This window comes from Triticum dicoccoides, chromosome 4A (genome assembly GCF_002162155.2).
Source record: "Triticum dicoccoides isolate Atlit2015 ecotype Zavitan chromosome 4A, WEW_v2.0, whole genome shotgun sequence".
NCBI lineage: Eukaryota > Viridiplantae > Streptophyta > Magnoliopsida > Poales > Poaceae > Triticum > Triticum dicoccoides.
In genome coordinates, this window is record NC_041386.1 from 71,460,080 (window position 1) to 71,480,125 (window position 20,046).

Sequence of the window (20,046 nt, forward strand, 5' to 3'; positions counted from 1 at the left end):
TTTTTGTCCCATTGTCGAGGTGATTGTTCTATAAGCTGCTCCTAATTTTTGTCTATGGTTACTGTTACATTCAAAGAAAAGCAGAAATGCATATTCTTGATTACATGTTTGGTGATCCATCTTCTATATTTCTGAATTTATGTCTGCTGGGTTATCTTGCTGATGCTTGCATGAAAATTGTCTTGTATCAAAAGATTTTAGGCTTGTTTCCTACAATATGCAAATGAACATAATTATGGTAATATTTACTTATAGCTGAGAAGTGAGAACATAGTTTTATAGCATGTTCAATGACAGTAGCTTAGTGCTGGATTTGGAGAAAGGGCGCTATACATTTGGAAGAGATGCCCAACTATTGAACTTAAATTGTCGCTTACAAATACCATGCATCTTCACACAATTGATGAAGTTACTAGTTACTGTGGAGTGAAACTGTGGCAGTGTTACTTACCATGACTAGTATTCATGCGCTGGAATATGGACTAGTATTCTGTGTTGTAGTGTTGTTAACTGTTGATTATTATTTTTGTCTTTAAGTTCCCCCTCATGGATCAGTCGATCGATGAAAAAATATTTCTCAAGTGGATTTGAACCTTTTTAATGTGCTTTTCCCTCGATGAAAGATTTTAGGCATGTTGTCTGCAATAGGTAAAAAACATTAGTTATAGTAGTATTTACTTGCAACTGAGAACATAGTATTATATTATGTTCAATGATTAGTAGCTTAGTGCTGGATTTGGAGAAAGGTCGCTATACGCCTATACATTTGGAAGTGATGCCCGACTGTTGAACTTAAATTTGCTTACATAATGCCATGCATCTTCAGACCATTTATGTAGTTACTAGTTACAGTGGAGTGAAACTGTGGCAGTGTTACTTACCATGACTAGTATTCATACACCAGAAATATGAAGTTGTTATCTTAAACTATAACTCCTTGGACTCAAATCTGAACACATTTTTGGGAAATGATGATGATGACTTTTAGTATATTGCGCTTGTTTGTGATACCTGCAGGTCATGATGGTTGTTATTGAACTTGTTTGTGATACGGATACCATTGCTATGTACTGTTTTCACTGCTGGAATTTAGGGTATCATAATTATGCTCTGAAGTATTTTTTTAGTGGTTGCAGTTGTAGACTTTGATTTGGAGCCGATGCTACTATGTTGTTTTTGTACCATTGTTGAGGTGATTGTTCTATAAGCTGCTCCTAATTTTTTCTACTGTTAGAGTTACATTCAGAGAAAAGCAGATATGCATCTTCGTGATTACATGCTGGTGATTCATCTTCTATATTTCTGAATTTTTGTCTGGTGAGTTATCTTGCTGATGTTTGCACCAGATTCATTCATGCTTTGTTGGCATCATAGGCGTTGTTGAAAACTGAACACTGTCATGCATGAAAATTGTGTTGTATGAAAAGATTTTAGGCATGTTGACTGCAATAGACAAAAAAACATTAGTTATGGTAGTATTTACTTACAGCTGAGAACATAGGAGTATTATATTGTGTTCAGTGATCAGCAGCTTAGTGCTGGATTTGGAGAAAGATCGCTATACATTTGGAAGTGATGCCCAACTGTTGAACTTAAACTGTTGCTTACATAATGCCATGCATCTTCGCACCATTGATGTAGTTACTAGTTACAGTGGAGCGAAACTGTGGCAGTGTTACATAGTTAGTACAGTATAAAGTTGGGTCATCTATTTTGGAACGGAGGGAGTAGTACCATGAGTCCATGACTAGTATTCATGGACTGGAATATGGTGTTGTTATCTAAAACTATAACTCCTTGCACTCAAATCTGAACATGTTTTGGGAAATGATGATGGAGACTTTTAGTATAGTGTGCGTGTTTTAGAGTCGTTGAGTCGAAATACGAATTTGGCATGATTTAGAGTCGTTGAGTCGAAATATGGATTTGGCATGATTTAGAGTCGTTGAGTCGAAATACGGATTTGGCATGAGGGAAGCTAGAGGCCAACTCTGCCAGCACAGTGCCTGGATGATGTCGAGCTTGGGATTTTGATCTCATGGCTGTGAAGGAAAGCACGGTTGAATTTATATTCTTTTCAGGGGATTTATGTCTTCAATGTGAGTTCGATTTGATGATTTGATCACATGCGGTCGCACGTCTGTGCTGCTAGTGTTTTTAACTCCTGATTATTTTTTTGCCTTCATGTTCCCCCTCATGAATCAGTTGATCAATAATAAATATTTGTCCAATGGAGTTGAACCTTTTTACTGTGCTTTTCCCTCACAAAAAACCTTTTACTTCATGAGAATGGTGCTTTCACTTAAGAAATGAATATTCTTTTGATGATATGTATTGATAAATGGTTCTGAGGACCCATCTGTTAAAAGGATCAAATGGATGCCAATGTTAAGGTATATGTATGAAGAACTAGCGGCTGAAATTTGTTGATGGCAGATGCTAAGGTACAAGGAGATCTAGCTTACACGATGACGTAAGTCGAAACAGTGGTATATTCTCCTTCATGTGAGGTTAAGGGTTTATTTTGACCAAGGAATTTTATTCTCTTGTTTACATCCCCTTTGCCACATATGCCATGTGGTTGGAATTTCTTATCTAATTCGTGAACATGTGTGCTGGAATAGACTAGCCAACAAGGATGTGTTCGTTCTAATAAAATATCGAGGATATATCTTTAGTTGTGACAACACGATTGAAAATGTTTTCTTGATAAATCCCTCTAGAGATCTTCTATTGTCCAGTAGTAACACATATGAAAGCATGTATTCAATTATGATATGTGACGCTGCATTAAAGTTTCACCAGTCGGAATAGAGTTTTTGCTAGCCTTCATGCAAAGTTTTTGACCTTTGTTTCATAAATTTTGCCATTGTTTCTGAACCGCTGTTGTGTCCGACATGCTTCCACAATGCTCCAACAGGCATTCCTCTTCCGTTTCGTATCAACCAAACGACGGTAGGATGACCTAAACGAAAAAATGCCTGACCGCTCATAGTACCATGCCCACCCCAATCGCTAGATGTCATGGTACTGAGCGAAATATTCATAACAACGTCCACATCAATGGGATTCATATGCTGATAAACGGCAGCCTGGCTCCACTGTTTAGATGTATTGTCGATCTATTTCGTGACAAGAACAGGGGAGTTGTCCGAATTCCTTGTTTTGATTCCAAACGTGTCTTGGTTCCCCATCTAGAGGGCCTGCATGAGCAGTCCCCGTTTCAAAACTTCTAGGCCTGCATGAACAACTCACCACACTTGAGATGGTTGGGATCCAAGCTCCGATTCCAGCAAGTCAGAAGATGGGAAGTACTTTGCTTTGAGAATCCACGCACTCAACGATCTCGACTCATGAAGGATCCTCCAACCTTGCTTTTCGAACATGACAAGGTTCAAAATATCCGTATCCAGGAACCACAAACCCCCATGTGTACTTAGGCATGGTCAGATCATTCCAAGACACCCACGTCGTCTTTCTCTTTCCATCTTTACAGCCCCCAATTTTTTTCTTCCAAACCATGGTATTTAGTTGATTGCATAGCCCACGAGGTAGCAAACAACATGACATACAATAAGTCAGGATTGCCGGTGCAATAGACTCTCCTTCCGAGAAGAGGCGATACATCTTTCAATCCAACACTGAACTTTTGACCAAAGCCTATCCAAATATCCGTTATTTACTCTTCTTCATATTTGACGGCAAGCCAATGTATCGTTTATTCAAGGATTTACTGGGGACAGTAAGAACAGCTTTGATACAATTCCTTCACGACTCCGGGCAGCCCTTATAAAAAAATTTACGGAACTTTGATGGGTTAATTTTCTAGTCATAAGCATCACAACACTTTTGCACTGTGTCTCTAATGATTGTAGCAACTTCCTCATCTGCTTTGAACATAAGTAAAGCTATCATCCACAAACAAAGATATGATTAACCGGAAGTGCTGAGGGAAAAAAAATGTTTTAGGATACTCTCATCGGTGTTTTTTTTTTGTGACATGGATACTCTCATTGTTTTTTTAAGAGTACCCAATGGATGCTCTCATTGGGTGGAATCTGACCGTTGGTTGTAGTAGCTTTGACATGCTCTCGATCCAATTTGCAAAGTGGTCGTGGCCAGGCCCAGATGAAAAGGCCCAGAGAAAAAGAGAAAAAACCCAGAAGAGCAGGAACCCTCTAGAATCCCCAATCCGGCAATTCCCGCACGGCAGCGTTTCCATCCCCCCTTTCTTCTTCTTCCAACGGCCGAAAGGGTCGTTTCGCAAGTTCTTGAGCCGAGCGGGTCGAGTCCGCGGCCAGAGAGACCAACGGAAATCAAAGAACAGTTGAGTCCGCTCGCACCCGCCATTCCCGACTCGATTGCGGCTTCACGTACTGGGGTTCCAAGTTCCAACTATCCCTCGCTTGCTCATCCGGATCTGGGGAATTTTTGCAGGTTCGCGAACCCCTCCGACCTCGCCCCCTCCCGTCCCGTCCCATGGCGACGGGGGAGACCGAGCGAGGCTCCTCCGACGGCCTCCCCGAGGACATGATCCCGGAGATCCTCGCCCGCCTGCCGCCCAAGCACCTCCTCCGCTCCCGCGCCGCCTGCAAGGCCTGGCGCGACCTCGCCACCGACCCCGCCTTCATCCGCAGGCACCACTCCTTCCAGCCACGGCAGGCCCTCGTCTTCACCTACGGCGTCGGCGGCTGCCTCCAGGCCGTCGACCTCGCCACCAACAAGCGCTGGACGGTCCTGCGGGTCATCCAGAGGGTGCCCCCGCCCCGCCCCTTCGCCGACGGCGCACTCATGGTCCACGGCTCGTGCGACGGCCTGCTCCTCCTCAGCTTCCACAGGTCCTTCTTCGTCTGCAACCCTGCCACGCGCTAAGGCGCTCGCCTGCCGCTGCTGCTTCAGGATGGCCGAGATGTCCTGGGGTTCTACCAGCACGCCGCTTCCGGGGAGTACCGGGTGCTGTACCACGAGGCTGGGGGCCTGGGCCTCCAGATGTCGCACACCTACTACGTCCTCACGGTGGGATCCCCGCAGCCCAGGAGCATCGACCTTCGCACGTCGTCGGCTGAAGTGGGCGCCGGGCTGATGGGAGGGCTGGAGCGCTCTTGCACATCGCCGCCCGTCCTTCTCCATGGCAGCCTGCACTGGTCGCCGCAACTGAGCCAAGGGGGCCACATACTGGTGTTCGACCAGGCTGCTGAGTCATTCAGGCGGATCTCTCCTCCCGCGCAGGCGATGCTGACCAAGGACGACCACACGCAGCTGTTTGAGATGGAGGGCAAGCTTGCCATGTTCTGCTCGCCCCAATTCGCAAAGAACTTGGCGGTTTGGTTCATGGATGACTACAAGGAGATGCGCTGGGTCTGGAAGTACTGGGTTAAGCTGTCCTTCAAGCTTGCTTATCAACCTATACCGTTGCCACCTTGTCCGATTGTCCTGTACCAGGAGGGGGATATGCTGGTGCCGGAGGAAGTCTCTGACAAGGTGTTGCATTGTGATAAGACGGGTAAATCGCTGGGGCCTGTTGACTGCTCTGCTGGGGGCACCAGAGTTACTCCACATATGCTCAAAGAAAGCCTTGTCCTCCATGACTTCCTTCAGACGCAGCGGAATGATGGTGCCTGTGAATGGTTCTCCGAGGTCGAGTTCGCTGATGGCTCGGATACTGCAATCGCTGGTGATGAAACCCAAACTGATTAGCTTCTTCTGATCAGTTTGACCTATTTGAACAGTTTGCCCCATTCATGATTCGCGCAGCGGTTACAGAGGTTCACAGATATTGATTCCTTCTTTCTCTTTTAATACGACAGCAGGGGTTTCTTGTAGTCTGTGCAATTATCTCGTGTTATGTCTCAGTACAATGTATGTTGGATATTGCATGTTTTCCATAACATGGATTTTGAACGAATTGGATGTGTTCTGAACATGATTTCGAATGGCTTGGGCATCATATCGGATGATATACCTGCATGTCATGATTGTTGTTATCGAACTTGTTTGTGATACGGATACCGTTGCTATGTACTGTTTTCACTGCTGGAATTTAGGGTATCATAATTATGCTCTGAAGTATTTTTTTAGTGGTTGCAGTTGTAGATTTTGATCTGGAGCCGATGCTACTATGTTGTTTTTGTACTATTGTTGAGGTGATTGTTCTATAAGCTGCTCCTAATTGTGTCTACCGTTAGTGTTACATTCGGAGAAAAGCATATATGCACCTTGTTGATTACATGGTGGTTATTCATCTTCTATATTTTTGAATTTTTGTCTGGTGAGTTATCTTGCTGATGTTTGCACCAGATTCATTCATGCTTTGTTGGCATCGTAGGCATTGTTGAAAACTGAACACTGTCATGCATGAAAATTGTGTTGTATGAAAAGATTTTAGGCATGTTGACTGCAATAGACAAAAGAACATTAGTTATGGTACTCCCTCCGTCCGGAAATACTTGTCATCAAAATGGATAAACGGAGATGTATCTAGACATATTTTAGTTCTAGATACATCCCTATTTATACATTTTGATGACAAGTATTTTCGGACGGAGGGAGTAGTATTTACTTACAGCTGAGAACATAGAAGTATTATATTGTGTTCAATGATCAGTAGCTTAGTGCTGGATTTGGAGAAAGATCGCTATACATTTGGAAGTGATGCCCAACTGTTGAACTTAAACTGTTGCTTACATAATGCTGTGCATCTTCGCACCATTGATGTAGTTACTAGTTACAGTGGAGTGGAACTGTGGCAGTGTTACATACCATGAGTCCATGACTAGTATTCATGAACTGGAATATGGGGTTGTTATCTTAAACTATAACTCCTTGGACTCAAATCTTAACACATTTTTGGGAAATGATGATGGTGAGTTCTATTATGCTTCAGTACACTATATGTTGGAAATTACAAAATTTCCATTGCATGAATTGTGAACGAATTGCATGTGGTCTGGACATGGTTTCGAAAGGCTTGTGCATCATATTGGATGGTTGCAGGCCATGATGGCTTTTATTGAACTTGTTTCTGGTATGAAAAGATTTTAGGCATGTTGACTGCAATATCCAAAAGAACATTAGTTATGGTAGTATTTACTTACAGCTGAGAACATAGTAACTATTATATAATCATTATTGCTATGTACTGTTTTCGTTGCCGGAATTTAGGGTATCATCATTATGCTCTGAAGAAAAAAAAATCAGTCGTGCAGTGTTGTTTTTGTCTCATTGTTGAGGTGATTGTCCTATAAGCTGCTCCTAATTTTGTGTACCGTTAGTGTTATATGCAGAGAAAGGCATATACGCTCCTTCTTGACCACATGTTGGTGATTCATCTTCTATAGTTTTGATTTTTTTTTTTGTATGCCGAGTTATCTTGCTGATGTTTGCACCAGATTCATTCATGCATTGTTGGCATCATAGGCATTGTTGAAAACTGAACACTGGCATGCATGAAAGTTGTCTTGTATGAAAAGATTTCAGGCATGTTGACTGCAGTTTGCAAAAGAACAATAGTAATGGTAGTATCTACTTACAGCTGAGAACATAGTACTCCCTCTGTATCAAAATATAAGACGTTTTTTGATACAAAGAGAGTATCAAAAAACGTTTTATATTTTGATACAAAGGGAGTATTATATTGTGTTCAATGATCAGTAGCTTAGTGCTGGATTTGGAGAAATGCCGCTATGCATTTGGAAGTGATGCCCTAACTGTTGAACTTAACTTGTCGCTTCCATAATGCCATGCATCTTCACACCATTGATGTACTCCGTAGTTACTAGTTACAGTGGAGTGAAATTGTGGCAGTGTTACTTACCATGACTAGTATTCATGCACTGGAATATCGAGTTGTTATCTTAAATTGTAACTCCTTGGACTCAAATCTGAACACATTTTCGGATATGTTGATGGAGACTATTAGTATATTGCGTGTGTTTCAGAGTCGTTTGAGTCAAAATACGAATTTGGCATGAGGGAAGCTAGAGGCCAACTCTGCCAGCACAGTGCCTGGACGATGTCGAGCTTTGGATTTTGATCTCATGGCTGTGAAGGAAAGCATGGTTGAATTTTTGTTCTTTTCAGAGGATTTTTGTCTGTAATGTGAGTTTGATTTGATGATTTGATCACATGCCGTAGCTTGTCTGTGCTGCTAGTGTTTTTAACTCTTGATTATTTTTTTGGTCTTCATGTTTTCCATGATGGATCAGTTGATCAATAAAAATATATTTCTACAATGGATTTAAACTTTCTTACTATGCTTTTTTCCCTTGCAAAAACTTTGTACTTCATGAGAATGGTGCTTTCACTTAAGAAATGAATATTCTTTTGCAATATGTAATGATATAAACGGTTGTGAGGGTCCATTTGTTAGAAAGATCAAATGGATGGCCGATGTTAAGGTACATGTATGAAGATCTTGCGGCTGAAATCTGTCGATGGCCTATGCTAAAGTACACGATGTCTATTGAGAACCGAAACAGTGGTACATTCTCCTTCCTGTGAGGTTAAGGGTTTTTCCTAACCAAGGGATTTCTTAACCGAAATAGTGGTAGGATTATTTTTTCTAATTCGTGAACATGTGTGTTGAAATAGATGAAACCAACAAGGATATGTTTAGTTCTAATAAAACAGTGACCATATATATATTTGGAAATGCTAAAAAACTGACGTTAGACTTTTGAGCATGGCAAACAAAATGTTTTTTTATGACAAATTATGTGTCGCGAGCATTTTTAAGCATGAAAAATCAGACGTTTTTTAGGCGGATTACACTCAATTTGCCATAAAAAATGTTTGGTTTGCCATGCTTAATAAGCTGACGTCCTTCATCCGTGCTTCGACGGTGCTTCGGTGGGCTGGCTTGGTGATTTAGCATGACTTAATTTCCATGCCAAAAGCTTATACGCTAAATAATCCGAAGGAGGAGTACATTTCCCCTTTCCCTTTATATATTGACGGTTATTGTGTGTTTGGATTGTGTCCTCGTTGAAAAATGCCTGGCCTGGAGCGTGCCTGAAAAGTGCCTGGCTTGTGTTTGGTTGCTACCCTGGAGAATTCTCTTTTTTAGGAAATTCGCTAGGTTGCTTAAGAAAACAAAGAACTACTCTCCCCACAGCTCCCATCCCTGGTTCCACCGGCCCCGACCTCGACCTCGACCACACTCTTCTGCTTCCCCAGGTCTTCCAATCCACCAGCCTCTCCGCCGCGAAACCCTAGCCCCCCTGAGCCACCCCCCGTCGAGGCCGCTGGCGGATGGCGAAGGCGTGACCGGCGCGGACAGCACCCCGTTCCCGCCCTCAGCCCCGCATCTGATGTTCCTCTCCCGCATCGTCCTGCGCGACCTGGACTCCATCGACTCCCCCGCCTCCATGGCGACCTCCAAGAAGGTGGTGACGCGCGACGAGTGGGAGCGCAAGCTCCGCGACGTCAAGATCCGCAAGGAGGACATGAACCGCCTCGTCATGAACTTCCTCGTCACCGAGGGCTTCGTCGACGCCGCCGACAAGTTCCGCGTCGAGTCCGGCACCCAACGTACCGTCCCACGAGTCGAGAATCATTCATCTCTCGTGATGCTCGGGGTATGTGGACACTGAATCGGCGTTTCTGCGGTTTTGTTTGCAGCGGACATCGACCTGGCCACCATCACGGATCGGATGGAGGTGAAAAAGGCGGTTCAGTCAGGGAATGTCCAGGAGGCAATCGAGAAGATCAACGATCTTAACCCCACGGTTCGGTTCTGTCGCCTCGCAATTTTAGTTTGGATTTGGAAATTGGACTGTCAGGAAAGTTAGGATGGATGAGGACGATAATGGTCCTGCTGTCCTGATATTTCGCTGTATATATGAGGACCTTGTGGTAGCTGACAATGCGAACAATATGGAAATATGCCAGGCAATTTGAATTAACTAATATATTTTGAACTAGAAACTTATTGCTCTTCAGATTACCAGTCTTTGTTTGGATTTTTGGATACAACTAATTGTACAAAGAAGAGAAGGGAGCTTCCAACTGAACGGATTGCACAATTTTCTCATATAACCCTAAAACTGTATGCCAGTTTCATGGTTGGAACTTAGAACCTGGTACTTTAACAACAACAACAACAACAAAGCCTTTAGTCCCAAACAAGTCGGGGTAGGCTAGAGGTGAAACCCACAAGATCTCGCAACCAACTCATGGCTCTGGCACATGGATATCAAGCTTCCACGCACCCCTGTCCATAGCTAGCTCTTTGGTGATACTCCAATCCTTCAGGTCTCTCTTAACGGACTCCTCCCATGTCAAATTCGGTCTACCCCGCCCCCTCTTGACACTTTCCGCACGTTTTAGCCGTCCGCTATGCACTGGAGCTTCTGGAGGCCTGCGCTGAATATGCCCAAACCATCTCAGACGATGTTGGACAAGCTTCTCTTCAATTGGTGCTACCCCAACTCTATCTCGTATATCATCATTCCGGACTCGATCCTTCCTCGTGTGGCCACACATCCATCTCAACATACACATCTCAGCCACACCTAACTGTTAAACATGTCGCCTTTTAGTCGGCTAACACTCAGCGCCAACATTGTGGGTCGAACCGCTGTCCTGTAGAAGTTGCCTTTTAGCTTTTGTGGCACTCTCTTGCCACAGAGAATGCCAAAAGCTTGGCGCCACTTCATCCATCCGGCTTTGATTCGATAGTTGACATCTTCATCAATACCCCCATCCTCCTGCAACATTGACCCCAAATATCAAAAGGTGTCCTTCCGAGGTACCATCTGGCCATTAAGGCTAACCTCCTCCTCCTCACACCTACTAGTACTGAAACCGCACATCATGTACTTGGTTTTAGTTCTACTAAGCCTAAACCCTTTCAATTCCAAGGTTTGTCTCCATAACTCTAACTTCCTATTTACCCCCGTCCGACTATCGTCAACTAGCACCATATCATCCGCAAAGAGCATACACCATGGGATATCTCCTTGTATATCCCTTGTGACCTCATCCATCACCAATGCAAAAAGATAAGGGCTCAAAGCCGACCCCTGATGCAGTCCTATCTTAATCGGGAAGTCATCAGTGTCAACATCATTTGTTCGAACACTTGTCACAACATTATCGTACATGTCCTTATGAGAGTAATGTACTTTGCTAGGACTTTGTGTTTCTCCAAGGCCCACCACATGACATTCTGCGGTATCTTATCATAGGCCTTCTCCAAGTCAATGAACACCATATGCAAGTCCTTCTTTTGCTCCCTATATCTCTCCATAAGTTGTCGTACCAAGAAAATGGCTTCCATGGTCGACCTCCCAGGCATGAAACCAAACTGATTTTTGGTCACGCTTGTCATTCTTCTTAAGAGGTGCCCAATGACTCTCTCCCATAGCTTCATTGTATGGCTCATCAGCTTAATTCCACGGTAATTAGTACAACTCTGAACATCCTCCTTGTTCTTGAAGATTGGTACTAATATACTCCGTCTCCATTCTTCTGGCATCTTGTTTGCCCGAAAAATGAGGTTGAAAAGCTTGGTTAGCCATAGTATCGCTATGTCCCCAAGACCTTTCCACACCTCAATGGGGATACAATCAGGGCCCATCGCCTTGCCTCCTGTCATCCTTTTTAAAGCCTCCTTGACCTCAGACTCCTGGATTCGCCGCACAAAACGCATGCTGGTCTCATCAAAGGAGTCGTCCAGTTCAATGGTAGAACTCTCATTCTCCCCATTGAACAACTTGTCAAAATACTCCCGCCATCTATGCTTAATCTCCTCGTCCTTCACCAAGAGTTGGCCTGCTTCGTCCTTGATGCATTTGACTTGGCCAATATCCCTCGTCTTCCTCTCTCGGATCTTGGCCATCTTATAGATGTCCCTTTCGCCTTCCTTCGTGCCTAACCGTTGTAGAGGTCCTCATATGCCCGACCCCTTGCTTCACTAACAGCTCGCTTTGCGGCCTTCTTTGCCATCTTGTACTTCTCTATGTTGTCTGCACTCTATCCAAGTATAGGCGTCTGAAGCAATCTTTCTTCTCTTTAATCGCCTTGTGGACATCATCATTCCACCACCGAGTATCCTTATCTTCGCTTCTCCTTCCCCTGGACACTCCAAACTCCTCCGAGGCCACCTTACGAATGCAAGTCGCCATCTTCATCCACACATTGTCCGCATCCCCTCCTTCCTCCCAAGGGCCCTCCTTAATGACCCTCTCCTTGAACGCCTGAGCTACCCCCCCACCCCCCCCTTGAGCTTCCACCACTTCGTTCTAGCGACTTTGGCGCGCTTATCCCGCTGGACACGAATCCGAAAGCGGAAGTCAGCAACCACCAACTTATGCTGGGGTACAACACTCTCTCCAGGTATCACCTTACAGTCTAGGCACACACGCCTATTTTCTCTTCTCGAGAGGATGAAATCAATCTGGCTAGAGTGTTGGCCACTACTAAAAGTCACCAGATGTGATTCTCTCTTTCTAAAGGGGGTGTTAGCTACAATCATGTCGTAGGCTAGAGCAAAGCTTAGAACCTGGTACTTTAAGCAGAACAATTGCAATCAGACTAGCATATGGCATGGCATTGATTAGTTGTAAACTTTGGGTTCACCATTGTTTAACCCAATGCTGGTGATTGATGAGGTGGCAGCTGATTTCTCATCTTCTCATAAATACCCTGTAGTACAGTGGAGCAGAGTGTTAACCCAATAATGTGTGAGTTATGAGGTTTCTCTTTGAACCATGTTTGTTTTTCTCATTAGAAGTTAGCTCTTTTGTACCAGAAATTAAATCTTTGGTTGGTAGCTAGAAGACCACTCCTGCTCTGTTTTTTTTATCCAATAGGATGCTATCTTGTGTATACTTCTAAGGGAAGTTCTGTGGTAATATAAAACCGGTGTAGGTTTTTTTTTGAGAAAACCCAAATGGCCTTTGCGTTTCATTGCATTGGAAAGAAAGGGAATTTACATCCTCCTAGGAGGCAGGTTTACACAGTTGTCAGATGATCAGTGGACATCCCAGGATGATGGCAAAACGACCCTGAGCCCTTGAGCCCCGGCCTTTGCCCAACATCGGGCCTCGTCCTTGATCCTGTCGACAAGCTCATTGAGCGATGGGCTCACATGGTCAAAAACGCACGCGTTCCTATGCTTCCAGATCATCCACGGCACCAAAAGCGCCATGGATTTCAGCGCCTTGCGGAGCTCTGGCGGTGTAGGGTTTTTATTGTGCATTTTTCACAATTGGGTGTGGCCGCACCCATGTGTATATTTTGAAGTGATTACTCTATAAAGCTTGCCTTAATTAGATTTTGACTTCTTGTCCTGGTTTCAATTTTGATATGCAGATTCTGGATACAAATCCCGAATTATACTTCCATCTCCAGCAGCAAAAATTAATAGAGTTGATTCGTGCGGGGAAGATAAATGAAGCTTTGGAGTTTGCTCAAGAAGAACTTGCACCAAGAGGCGAAGAAAATGTGAGTTGTAGTGTCTCTATTACTTTAGTTAGGACTCAAGAGTTCAAACCAATCTATATTAATCACTACGCACTAATATTTCTTGGCAATACCACTGATATTAAGACCATGTCGTGACATTATTTTTCGTTATTGAAATGTTGCAGCAAACCTTTCTGGAGGAAATAGAGAAAACTGTAGCACTGTTGGTTTTTGAAGATGTAAAAAATTGCCCATATGGTGAACTGTTGGACGTTTCTCAACGCTTAAAGACGGCAAGTGAAGTTAACGCTGCCATTCTCACAAGCCAAAGTCACGAGAAAGGTCAGTAGCATGAGGATGTGAATGTTGTGTACTTGTGATGCCTAATATTTATCCGTTTGTCTATTTCATGATTTAGTGAGACTGAGGTGTACCTGCATCCATGTGACATATGAACAACTGATATCAAATATCTTATTTTAGAATATGCTGCCTTTTGGTAAAAGAATCTGAAACTAACAAATTGTCAGATGCTTGGGAATTAGGAGCGTTGGGAGTTGATCGTAGGTTGTAGCTGTGCTCTACGGGAGGACGAGGCTTGAAGCCTCGTCGCCCCGTGGCAGGGAAGAGGAGAGGCGCACAAGGCGCAGGGTAACCAAGTTGCGTTTTTTCTTGCTTGATTCGTTCCTCCACAGGGAGGCAATATAAATAGTCAAGTTACATGACGGCTCCTAGTAGAAATAGAAACAGACTCCTACTTGTTTTAGGAACAGTAGGGAAAACCTTCTTTGGGACAAAAAACCCTTCCGTTTCCAAACCTGATACTAATTGATACTAATTTGGACACCCCCTGTCCGCTGGCCTCCTCTCTCTGGTTGTACGTCTCCTATACGTACGCCCCCACATGACATCTCCCCCTCCATTCTGAAACAGCTCGTCCTCGAGCTGGAAGCTTGGATAGCGTTCTTTGAAGGCTGGAACATCCTTCCATGAAGCATCAGACGCCGGTTGGCCCTCCCAATGGATGAGAACCTGTTGCATACCCCTGAACAGTCGTGCACACAGCGCCTTGGTAGGTGTTGGCTGAACACGGCCTTGGAAGATGGCTGGCAGCACCGGTGGAGCATCTGGAGGAGGGCCTTGGTATTTCTTCAGAACACCCACATGGAAAACATCATGGATGCGGGCGCGGGGTGGAAGCTCCAAACGGTAGGCAACGGAATCAATTTTGGCGAGGACTTTGTAGGGACCAAAGTACTTAGGTGCGAGCTTTCCCTTGGCAGCAGATCCAAGGAACGCTGCTGGACGGCGCTGCAAACGCAACCAAGCCCATTCGCCGACCTCAAACGAAAGTTCCCGATGCTTGCCATCATAGTAATGCTTGTAATGTTGCACAGCCGTCAGATGCCAAATTGTCAGATGCTTGGGAATTAGGAGAGTTGGGAGTTGATCGTAGGTTGTAGCTGTGCTCTACGGGAGGACGAGGCTTGAAGCCTCGTCGCCCCGTGGCAGGGAAGAGGAGAGGCGCACAAGGCGCAGGGTAACCAAGTTGTGATTTTTCTTGCTTGATTCGTTCCTCCACAGGGAGGCAATATAAATAGTCAAGTTACATGACGACTCCTAGTAGAAATAGAAACAGACTCCTACTTGTTTTAGGAACAGTAGGGAAAACCTTCTTTGGGACAAAAAACCCTTCCGTTTCCAAACCTGATACTAAAAAGGGCAGCCCAGTGCATGTAGCTCCTGCTTGCGCAGGGTCCGGGGAAGGGTCCGACCACTTTGGGTCTATAGTACGCAGCCTTTCCCTACATTTCTGTAAGAGGCTGTTTCCCTGATACTAATTGATACTAATTTGGACACCCCCTGTCCGCTGGCCTCCTCTCTCTGGTTGTACGTCTCCTATACGTACGCCCCCACATGACATCTCCCCCTCCATTCTGAAACAGCTCGTCCTCGAGCTGGAAGCTTGGATAGCGTTCTTTGAAGGCTGGAACATCCTCCCATGAAGCATCAGACGCCGGTTGGCCCTCCCAATGGATGAGAACCTGTTGCATACCCCTGAACAGTCGTGCACGCAGCGCCTTGGTAGGTGTTGGCTGAACACGGCCTTGGAAGATGGCTGGCAGCACCGGTGGAGCATCTGGAGGAGGGCCTTGGTATTTCTTCAGAACACCCACATGGAAAACATCATGGATGCGGGCGCAGGGTGGAAGCTCCAAACGGTAGGCAACGGAATCAATTTTGGCGAGGACTTTGTAGGGACCAAAGTACTTAGGTGCGAGCTTTCCCTTGGCAGCAGATCCAAGGAACGCTGCTGGACGGCGCTGCAAACGCAACCAAGCCCATTCGCCGACCTCAAACGAAAGTTCCCGATGCTTGCCATCATAGTAATGCTTGTAATGTTGCACAGCCGTCAGATGCCAAATTGTCAGATGCTTGGGAATTAGGAGCGTTGGGAGTTGATCGTAGGTTGTAGCTGTGCTCTACGGGAGGACGAGGCTTGAAGCCTCGTCGCCCCGTGGCAGGGAAGAGGAGAGGCGCACAAGGCGCAGGGTAACCAAGTTGTGTTTTTTCTTGCTTGATTCGTTCCTCCACAGGGAGGCAATATAAATAGTCAAGTTACATGACGACTCCTAGTAGAAATAGAAACAGACTCCTACTTGTTTTAGGAACAGTAGGGAAAACCTTCTTTGGGACAAAAAACCCTTCCGTTTCCAAACCTGATACTAATTGATACTAATTTGGACACCCCCTGTCCGCTGGCCTCCTCTCTCTGGTTGTACGTCTCCTATACGTACGCCCCCACATGACACAAGTGTATACCCTATCTAGAACAATGGATAGAAACATGATGCATTTATTCTCATTTTGTACCTCAAAGCAAAGCTAATACTGAATTTTGCCAGAATGTCACATAACTACATATAAATATAAGCAGACATGGCCATGCTCAATACTGGTAACGCTTAAGCTGATCATATGTGATTGGTGATATAAGTAAGAAATACTGATAAGCATGAGTCAAATTATTGCATAGGGCTGCTGCTTGATAATCATTTTGAGAATGTGCCATTGAAAAAAACATGAATTTCAAGGTTAACAGAATGAAAGTTTTGCCTTTTGTGTCTGCTCTTTCAAACTTGCTTCAATCGAAAGTCCTTGATCCTTATGTTTGTTGCATATAACAGATCCAAAGCTCCCCAGTCTGTTGAAGATGTTGATTTGGACTCAAAACCAGCTGAACGAAAAGGCGGCATATCCTCGAATCAACAACTTATCCACCGCCGCACTGGAAGATCCAGCAATATGAGCTGCTGTCCAAAGTGTTGGAGTGTTGACTATGGAGCTTAGGCACCAGCAGCAGCCATGTCTGCATGTACACTATCTGTCGTAGGTCTGTTGTTCGTTTCATCAATGTTCTAGCTTAATGCAAAAAAAAAAAAACCAGATAGATAATCCTGCTCTCTCCTGTCGTATAGGTTGTTCTTGTCATTTTTTTTTGAAAACAGAGATAAATGTTGCATTTGATTGTTGTTTACAAACTATGTGTTGTTGAATTATTGGCGATAATGTGTTGCACACCATTCATGTGTTCTGCTGGAATGATGCAAAGCAAGGCATCAAGTTCAGCTTGCCTACTGTACAGAAGAATGCTAGTGTTATTAATTTTACTGGTTTCATAGGAATACCATAAGTGAAAAATCATACTAATATTCGAATCTGTACCAAAAACCGTTGAAAGTCAGACGTCGCACATTTTCAAACCGAGGGAGTATCTTATTTGAAGGACCCTGATAAGTGCAACACGTGTGGCATGAAGAAATTTTGACCACGTTTTTTTATGACAAGTTTAGTTACCTGAGGATGACAACTTTAGTTGAAGCACGGCAACTTTTGGTTTTGAATGGCAAGTTTTAGTTTTTTTGGTTTTTTATGACAATTTTAATTCTAAAAACGTCACTTGTGCCATACTTGTGATCCTTATCATTTGGGTATATTTGAAACAAGTTTTGGATAGTTCGTAGGGCGCTGTGCCACACTTGTGACTCTTATCATTTATCATTTGGGTATATTTGAAACAAGTTTTGGACAGTTGGTAGGGCGCTGCGATCCTCACTGCCGTCCTCTACGGAGAGCTAGACGCAACTGCAGTGCAGTCTCGCTGCCGCCACCATGCATGCCGACGCCATTGCCACTACTCATCCATGAGGACCAAGCCCCCGACCTTCTCGGTCACCACCGCGTCGCAGCTCCACGACGCCATCGACCGCCTCCTCCCGCTGCTCCGCGCCGACGCCGCCCACGCCCCGGCCGCGCGCGCGCTCGCCGCGGCCGCCGCCTCGCTCCCGCCCTCCACGCTGCTCTCCAACCGCCTCCTCCACCTCCTCTCCTCCAACGCCGCCTCCCTCCCCGACGCCCTCGCCCTCCTCTCCTCCGCCCCGAGCCCCGACCGCTGCTCCTACAACACCCTCGTCGCCGCGCTCTGCCGCTCGCCGCGCCACCTCGCCTCCGCGCGCGCGCTGTTCGACCGAATGCCCCACAGGGACCACTTCTCCTGGTCCGCCATCGTCTCCGCCTACTCCCGCCACGGCCGGCCCCTCGACGCGCTCGCGCTCTACCGCCGGATGCAGGGGGAGCCCGGGAGCGCCGACGCCGACAACCAGTTCACCGCGTCCAGCGCGCTCGCTGCCGCCACCGCCGCCCGGTGCGCCCGCGCGGGCAGGGAGCTGCACTGCCACGTGGCCAGGAGAGGGATCGGCGCGGGCGATGCCGTCATGTGGAGCGCGCTGGTGGACATGTACGCCAAGTGCGGCCGGTTGGACGATGCCAGGAGGGTGTTCGATGGGATGCTGGTCCGGGACGTCGTCTCCTGGACGGCGATGGTGGAGAGGTACTTTGACGCCGGGCGCGCCGGGGAAGGATTCAGGCTGTTCCTCCAGATGCTGAGAGCCAGAGGTGTTCGACCGAATGAGTTCACGTACGCGGGGGTTCTGCGTGCTTGCGCAGAGCTTGCCGTCGAGAGCCTCGGGAGGCAGGTGCATGGCCGAATGTCAAAGAGCAGCGTCGGCGACTCGTGCTTTGCAGAGAGCGCGCTCCTGCACATGTACTCCAAGTGCGGGGACATGGCCAGTGTGGTGCTTGTATTCGAGGGGATGCCAAAGGCAGACCTGGTGTCGTGGACGGCAATGATCTCTGGCTATGCGCAGAATGGTCAGCCAGAGGAGGCGTTTCGCTACTTCGACATGTTCTTGAGGTCAGGAATTAGGCCTGATCATGTCACGTTCGTTGGTGTTCTCTCTGCTTGTGCTCATGCTGGTCTGGTCGACAAAGGTCTGGAGGTCTTCCATTTGATAAAGGATACGTATGGCATTGCACACACCGCTGATCATTATGCTTGCGTGATCGATCTACTCAGCCGATCAGGTCAGTTTGAACGGGCAGAGGAGATGATCAACAAGATGGCTGTCAAGCCTAACAAGTTCCTGTGGGCATCCTTGCTTGGTGGCTGCAGGATTCACAAGAATGTCCGCTTAGCTAGGCGGGCAGCGGAAGCATTGTTCGAAATAGAACCTGAAAATCCTGCGACCTATGTTACTCTAGCTAATACTTATGCATCGGTCGGTCTGTTTGATGAAGTTGAGGGTGTAAGAAAGATCATGGATGCAAAGGGCATAACGAAAATGCCGGCGTCAAGTTGGATTGAAGTTGGAAGAAGGGTGCACGTATTTCTGGTCGGTGATAAGTCACATCCTCGAACTGAAGAAATCTATGCCCTTCTGAAAAAGCTTTATGGGAAAATGAGGGAAGAAGGGTATGTAGCGGACACCGGATTTGTTCTCCATGATGTTGAAGATGAGCAGAAGGAGCATGACATTGGCTACCACAGCGAACGACTTGCTGTTGCATTTGGGATCATTGCCACTCCTGAGGGTTCCCCTATCAAGGTTTTCAAGAATCTGCGGATATGTGGGGACTGTCACACTGCTATTAAGCTCATATCGCAGATTGCTCAGAGAGAGATCATCGTAAGGGACTCGAATATATTTCATCACTTCAAGAACGGGGTTTGTTCTTGCAGAGACTATTGGTAATCTATGCTGCATATGTGGGTAGGTTTGACTTCTGATATATGGGCAACTATTATCCATTTTTTCATGGCTAAAGTCGATGTGCATCATCTATTGATTTAGCAGCTGGTGTCACATGAGGTTATTTTTTCGAGAAAACCCAAATGGCCTTTACGTTTCATAGCATTGGAAAGAGAGGGAATTTACATCCTCCTAGGAGGCAGGTTTACCTCCTAGGCTCATGAGACTTCTGGTGTCACATGAGGTTATTGCAATCCAGGCTCCAAGACTCCTTATGAAGCTGCTATTAGGAAAATGGCCTCCAAAGTTTGTAGCTCCGATACCTTGGACAATTTTTCTGCTCTGTTCAAAGGCTAAGTTATATACGTACATGTTTGCTTTCTTGTATTATAACATATCTTGTAAAGATGAGCATTTTGTACAACTGGTTTGCTAGAAATGATCAACCAACAATAACCCTGTCTTTGTTTGGCAAATCAGAAGGAAATTATACTTCATAAAGTTGGGTTTAATTTCAGAATTGTGGATGCTCTAAATTTCCGATATGCAA

General features: G+C 45.6%; 3 protein-coding genes across 3 annotated transcripts; all 3 read left to right on the forward strand.

Annotated features, from left to right (window-relative positions):
• Positions 1-4,203: 4,203 nt before the first annotated feature.
• Positions 4,204-5,905, forward strand: LOC119285045 (putative F-box/LRR-repeat/kelch-repeat protein At1g11620). Its single transcript, XM_037564243.1, has 2 exons — positions 4,204-4,326; positions 4,438-5,905. Exon 2 carries the CDS (start codon positions 4,480-4,482, stop codon positions 4,870-4,872), a length of 393 nt encoding a protein of 130 aa, XP_037420140.1. The 5' UTR covers positions 4,204-4,326; positions 4,438-4,479; the 3' UTR covers positions 4,873-5,905.
• Positions 5,906-9,100: 3,195 nt separating this feature from the next.
• LOC119285046 (protein GID8 homolog) lies at positions 9,101-16,991 on the forward strand. Its single transcript, XM_037564244.1, has 5 exons — positions 9,101-9,528; positions 9,619-9,725; positions 13,315-13,446; positions 13,593-13,749; positions 16,596-16,991. Exons 1-5 carry the CDS (start codon positions 9,309-9,311, stop codon positions 16,715-16,717), a joined length of 738 nt encoding a protein of 245 aa, XP_037420141.1. The 5' UTR covers positions 9,101-9,308; the 3' UTR covers positions 16,718-16,991.
• LOC119283414 (pentatricopeptide repeat-containing protein At4g37170-like) lies at positions 16,748-19,956 on the forward strand. The gene is made up of 2 exons (XM_037562973.1): positions 16,748-16,783; positions 17,508-19,956. The coding sequence occupies exons 1-2, from the start codon at positions 16,748-16,750 to the stop codon at positions 19,497-19,499; spliced, it is 2,028 nt and encodes a 675-aa protein (XP_037418870.1). The 3' UTR covers positions 19,500-19,956.
• Positions 19,957-20,046: the final 90 nt, after the last annotated feature.